Source organism: Antennarius striatus, chromosome 9 (assembly GCF_040054535.1).
Source record: "Antennarius striatus isolate MH-2024 chromosome 9, ASM4005453v1, whole genome shotgun sequence".
Lineage (NCBI taxonomy): Eukaryota > Metazoa > Chordata > Actinopteri > Lophiiformes > Antennariidae > Antennarius > Antennarius striatus.
Window position 1 is genome coordinate 13,760,907 of NC_090784.1, and position 6,399 is coordinate 13,767,305.

The window sequence follows — 6,399 nt, forward strand, 5'->3', positions numbered from 1 at the left end:
AACAATGACCTGTCATTGCAGGCAAAGCAGCCAGCTCACAGCAGGGGGCAATCTTTATTATTACAGTATTTATGTTAATTTTTATTTTTCAGTCACAACCGTGCACATTCTCTGACATACATTTCACTTGGACATGGATCCCAATGTAAAACGATCATTGTTTTTGTCTTGAAGGGCTGCTGCACATATGAAATTGCAAATACTGTAGGTATTCCTTTAACATTAAAAACAATAAATTAGTTTCAAAGAGAGGAAACATCTCAGAAAAGCAACAATTTATTTACTAGGGTCAACAACTGTAAAGGTTAAATATACAAGCTACCTTGTCTGATCACATCAAAGAGAATTCAGAAAACCTTTCTCTAGTCTTGTTAGATGGTTAATGAAGTTATAATATTAGACTTACTTTGGACTGCAGGTCATTTATTTGGATATGTGGTCCAATAATATGGGTCTAAGGACCCATACATTACTATACAGTCAATGCAATTATGAGCAATAAATAAAACATATACTAGTTTATTAGAATATGAAAAAATATACAGGCTCGGATCAATGTCAGACTTTGTAGCAGAACGTGTTTTTTAATCAAGAAGTCCCTTAAAATGTTAAAGTTTTCTTGGGAATATTTATTTTTGGTATTTATTTTTATATTATTTTTGTAAATTACAACACACTCTAAGAGTACCATGTCCTACACTTTTGTCCTCTATCATTGAGTCCAAAGAAAATATAAACTGACATTTGTAAAGACATATTGGGCTCACTTTTTTTCACAGCTAATTCCACATTTAAACATAATATATTCTCTCTAATTCGAAATAGACAAACATGTTAAAGTTTAAGGAAGGCATATTTGAAAGCATTCATAGACAAAAAAATAATTTTCTATAATAACTGAAATGTATTAATAAGAACACAGTAAAATTAAACAACAGTAAAAACAGTAAAACAATCCACACACGAAGAAAACACAATACTTTTCTTATATTTATAATTCATGAAGTAATATTTAAAAGCATTTTAATCAGATTGAGAACGGTCAAAATGGATCAAAAACCAGAACAAATTTAATGAATGAAATGCATAACTGTGGTCTGCAGTCTCAAATCTCAGCATCTGAATTATAATCCTTGGTAAGGAGATTTTATACTTTTATACTGTCTAAAACATACAAGGAGTTTTGCAATATTAAAATATAAGGCGATGCAACACTCTGCAGGACATAAAAACAAAGCTGGTATTGAAGTGTAGAAAAACCTAAACTTATCCTTTTCACTTTGTTGCTTGTTATTACTGTCATAAAATGTTCAAGCAATTCAATACAATCAGTAAGTAGCATGCAAGTAAGCTTAACATGTAACCTGCATCCAGAAATATGTTTCTCAAACTTCCATTTGTATGCTTTTGTTTCATTAAGCACATTTTTATCTTCCAGCAAAATATTTTTTTTAAAAAGCTCACAGAAAATCTTCATGTGTGGTGTTTTTGGCAGTTCGTTTCCTGTTATTGAAGTTGGTGTGTTCAGTCACCCGTTTTTAACAATATGACAGGCTGTAGAAACAAAAAATGAGTACCATTAGTTAAACATAATGCTGTTCCTTTTACATTATACTTGTTACATGTGTAAAGAATGTTCCATACCAAAGTGACAAAGTGGTTCCTGCACACAGCTTTACTTAACCAGTAGATCAAGAACAGGGCCAGTAACTTTTCAGCAACCAGCAGAATTATAATTACTACATTGATTCCTTCATGGAGCTATTAGGGGGAAAAAAGTAAAAATAAAAATATTTATATTATTTTACTTTATATTCCAGAGAGTCATAGCAGTTTCTTGTAAAATGAGTGCTGTTTTCTTTACCATGTGATGGCTTGAGCTAAATGAAAGACTGTTTGCGTACATAAAAACTGCCACAATTGACCAGAGGAAGCTGATGATGTTCAGAGCGAATGAGAGCTTGGTCTAAAAGGCAGGAAAGGAAGTCATTTTTCAGGTGTTACTTCAAAGTACTGTGAAACCCCAAAATATAACTTTTAAATTCTATTTTTTGTGTTTACGATTATACAAACAGTTTGTGATGATTTTGAACTTAAAATATCATAATTTATCAATTTCTATTTTCTTTAACATTCTTCTGCTCATTTTTCTGATGGACCATGATCAGATATGATAATTAATACAGTATATGCATTTTGGTCTTACCACATGCATATTTGGAGACTGTCCAGCAGCAAAGGACATCATACCAGACACTATAAACTAATATGATATTGAAAGAATATATTAGCAATCACATTGAATAATGTGGAATATTATAAGACAAAATTAAATAAGAGGAGAAAATGATATCAGTAAGATGATGAGATAGGAGAAAACAATTTAGGAAGAAATATGTTAAAATGATATGAGATAAAATAAGACACAATATTATCCTATATGCTATGATAAGATAGTAGTAATAAGTAGTAGTGCAGTACTACCAGAACACTGGGTGTAGTGGCGATCCCAATGATGAACCTATTGTAGGATTCTGTCTGAGTACAAATAACACCGAGGATGACGATGAACACGCCAGTAATGACTTGTGCTGCCTAACAAAAGAGAAATATATCACAATAATGTTCTGTTTTCTGTGTGTGAGTTGAATGCAATAATTGTACAAGTGTCGTCAAGTGTAATCAACAATTGAACTTACCCCAAGGGGTTTAGGCTTCCCGTTCATGACAAAGATCTTGTAGGAATCTTTGTACATACACTGAAATCTTTCAGGCATTAGTTGACCTTCTCCAGTGTCCGTTAGACTCCCAATGGGAATGGTGATGACCATTGAGTCATCACATACAAATGTCTTTCTCTGTCCCCTGTTAACAAGCAAAGAATGTTGAAGTAGTCAAAGTCACAGGTTAATCTGCAGATAAGGTCTTGAAAATACCTTTTGTCTTTGTGCATCTTGATTCACACTTCAAATTCTCTACTTTGTCAGATGAGATTGACAAGGAAATGACCTTGTTCATTAACCCCCCCTCCCCTTACACACACAGAGACACACCACACACACACACACGCGCACGCGCGCGCGCGCACACACACACACACACACACACACAGTGATTGACTGTTTTCCTGAATATCAAAAGCATTTAAAATGGTTAAGACTCATACATTCAATGACAAAAATATTTTAATACTGACGAGATGTAGCTTGACATGTAAATTAATGCAATGAGACACTTAGGGCTGAAATCATTGTTAGAGGGTCGCTGGGCAGAGTGAGGAAGTAAAGGCGTGAGATAACCTCAAAGTTTTCATAAACGCTTGGAGTGACGCATATTGATTCAGACAGATGCAGATTTGTGAAGTAGTGGTAAGAATTTTTATCTAAAATTCTGATGTATTTGCAATTAAAATGCTTAAGATAATGAATTTACAAAAATGCCATACTCTTTTTCTACATGTTCATCACAGATCTGAAGTTTTCTGACATCAAGGATTAACTTACGTGAGTACGTGAGAGTCTAACCTGCTGCCAATGCTCGTATAAAAAAAAATTCTAAACCACTTTCTCTCTTTCATCATATGTGGTATTGACGTGAAATGAAATGAAATAAATGTTCAATACAATATTATACTGCACTTTATTTGAAAAAATTAAATTAGCTCACACAAATCCGTACGTATTTGTGTCGCTGTCAATCATGAAAAGTCAATGATGCTTGTTTTAGCTAATGGAAGGGCAATGCACAAATCTGCAAACGCCTAAAACTACACTAACTTTAACAAGTAACCTCAAGGCTGGTAGTTCCCTTCACATGTACACCATTGTAAAAAAAATGAGTGATCTGAAACCCCATCATCCTTCATATCAGATAAATGCCATGACCTGTACCAGTGTTGACATGGACATCCACAGAGCTGATGAGCAGTCAGTCAGATCCGGCAGGAGAGAACCGCCGAGCGTTCAGTACTACAGAGCTTCAGAGATGGTGCCAGATGACAAAGGCCTGCTCCATGACCTGCTGCAGAAACAACCTGCTGTGTTGGGTGTAAGAAACCGGCGCTGGTGTTGTATTGTTATTGGACTCTAACCTTATTTTACATGAGATTTTATCTACTGCTTCAAATTTGGAATTGTTACACATGTTTTAAGCTACAAAATAGACCAGATTCTTTATATTTTTACAAATAGTTATGAATGGATTACATAATTAATTTGAATTTAAAAAATACAACTTCTTAAACAACAACCCCTGTTTAACCCAAATACTGAACCAGATCCCCATTCCAAAAGGTAATGTTCACATTGATAGACAACACAGGATCCATGCATGGTGGATATTGAACATAAGCGTCATGTGTTAATATTGTTATTGAGTCTTTTTCAGTATATTTTGCTAATATATTTCTTTTTATGCTTATTCTTTTTTACACACTGTATTTTATGTAGTTATTCACAAAGGAGCTAAAGTTTCTCACACATTAGTACCACAGTATCTTTTATGTTGTCAGAGATCACATCTTTTACTAATTTCTTGTAGCTGTGTCGCTGTGTTTTAAAACAGATTTTGTAGGACATCTAAAGAGAGATGTCCCAAAAAACATTTAGTCACTTTTGTGCAGCAGGGACAGGAAATATGTAGTTAGTCGAGTGCGTGTGTCTGTGTGTGTGTGTGTGCGTGTGTGTGCGTGTGTGTGTGTGTGGGGGGGGTATTCTGTTTTCTGGGTATTCTATTTTTGTTAGAATGCTGTTCAGTGAATGTGGTCTGTCTAGGTTATATAGTGTACTTAAATGCAATATATTATTGAGTGATATACGGTATGTCTAATCCTGGGATTGTATTAATTTTAAACCTATTAATTTTACATACAGATGTGTAGTACACAGACGTGTAGTACATGACAATCATGCTCAGTAAGTGTTAGGTATAAAAGATTTATTCTATAATATTTTTCTAAAATGTTTCATTATTTGTACTGTGTACAGGAATTCAGGCACATGCTGGCATGTGTACTTCTGTTGAACAGTTTTCATATGGAAATGAATAAATCTTAATTCATCTTATATTAAATATAGCTAATATCAACTGAATTTCTGATCCTTTCTCAGTCTTTGCAGATCTCCAGTGGTCTCCTCAGTGTTGGAGTGGGTATTATTTTTTCTTTAGCCCAGGAGATGAATGAGTCTCTTTTCACATTGTTCAGAGTTTCTCACCTTACTGGAGTACTTGTAAGTGACTACAGTATTCAAATTGTTTAAATTACAAAAGAAGACCTTAAAACAGTTTAAGGTCTTCTAGAATGAGCTAAAATTATTGTTAATATTTGCAGCTTGTCTTCACTATAATGACGTGTTCTGCAAAAAATAGGAAAATCTATTTTTAAATTATATCTCTAAGTTGTATTTGTTTTTCCTGAAGTTCATCATTGCTGGAGGTCTTTCCAACCTTCTCTTCAAATATCCAGGGCTATTACCGGTAAGAACAATTCAAGTCAAACAAACAGCACCTGATAAATGAGGAATACAGTATTGTTAACTAACTCAATTCATCATTAATGAACGATATGATATGGTTTATGTTCCAGGTGTCCTATGTGGCCAACTGTGGCTGTATTGTTGTAGCTGCTGTTGCAGCTTGTTTGATAATTGTTGACCTGTCTGACTGGAATCCAGCATATGAACAATATTTAAGAGTATGACAAATCAAAACAAGATTAAGTACTATTTTTCTACTGTAACACCAATGTATTATTAGTGATTTGTGTCCTTTTTAATAGGTTGAGCTGCTGGAACTTTGTGTCCTGGGACTTGAGCTGATCCTATCTACAATCCTCTGCTTCTGGTTCTCACGAGAAAAAAGTTCCAAATCACTTTAATCGAGCTTTTCTTGTCATTTCAAGTCATATGACTTTGTAAATACTTTTAAGTAAATGCTTAAAAGAAAGAAGGCAGCAGTGTTAGTATTTTGTGCATCAAATGTGGGATTATGTTCTGTCTCAAATGAACAACCCACACTGTCAGGCATCTGATATTTCACTTGGGCTATGAATACAATTCATGTAGTAAACAAATGTCTGCTGCTTTATGTGAAAGAAAAAGCACTTCTTCATTTTCCTCAAACTTCTGTGTGTCTTTGTGTCACGGTAGCAGTGGGTTTGATTACTGCTTGATCTGCAAGGGTCTCTGTGGTTTTACACCTGTGCTTAGTGGAAACATGTCTTCAGGCGCATTAAGACTTCCACTTGGTTTCGTAAGCAGAAAATTTTACTGAACTTTACTGAGCCTTTATAATCTGCTGTGTTTGTTTTTCTTTGAAGACAACTAAGAAACAGTTAATCTTCCTGCCACCAGTGAAAATTTTTAATTCCACCTCAAAACAAACTGTGAAGAAATTCATTAC

At 34.3% G+C, this 6,399-nt stretch overlaps 2 protein-coding genes across 5 annotated transcripts; one reads left to right on the top strand and one right to left on the bottom strand.

Moving 5' to 3' along the window:
- Positions 1 to 1,061: 1,061 nt before the first annotated feature.
- On the bottom strand, positions 1,062 to 3,054 carry LOC137602004 (membrane-spanning 4-domains subfamily A member 4A). The gene is made up of 7 exons (XM_068324519.1): positions 2,937 to 3,054; positions 2,700 to 2,865; positions 2,485 to 2,595; positions 2,207 to 2,263; positions 1,865 to 1,966; positions 1,645 to 1,761; positions 1,062 to 1,554 (listed from the first exon to the last, which is right to left on the bottom strand). Exons 1-7 carry the CDS (start codon positions 2,951 to 2,953, stop codon positions 1,525 to 1,527), a joined length of 600 nt encoding a protein of 199 aa, XP_068180620.1. The 5' UTR covers positions 2,954 to 3,054; the 3' UTR covers positions 1,062 to 1,524.
- A 221-nt stretch (positions 3,055 to 3,275) lies between these two features.
- On the top strand, positions 3,276 to 6,285 carry si:ch211-269k10.4 (uncharacterized protein LOC100150242 homolog). Of its 4 annotated transcripts, XM_068324224.1 has the most exons (7): positions 3,276 to 3,368; positions 3,470 to 3,503; positions 3,871 to 4,047; positions 5,109 to 5,228; positions 5,419 to 5,475; positions 5,585 to 5,692; positions 5,777 to 6,285. In XM_068324224.1, exons 3-7 carry the CDS (start codon positions 3,880 to 3,882, stop codon positions 5,873 to 5,875), a joined length of 552 nt encoding a protein of 183 aa, XP_068180325.1. In that variant the 5' UTR covers positions 3,276 to 3,368; positions 3,470 to 3,503; positions 3,871 to 3,879; the 3' UTR covers positions 5,876 to 6,285. The 4 variants fall into 4 exon arrangements, with proteins under 4 accessions (XP_068180325.1, XP_068180328.1, XP_068180327.1 ...); XM_068324227.1 differs by lacking the exon at positions 5,585 to 5,692; XM_068324226.1 differs by lacking the exon at positions 3,276 to 3,368 and having other exon boundaries at positions 3,471 to 3,503; positions 3,915 to 4,047.
- Positions 6,286 to 6,399: the final 114 nt, after the last annotated feature.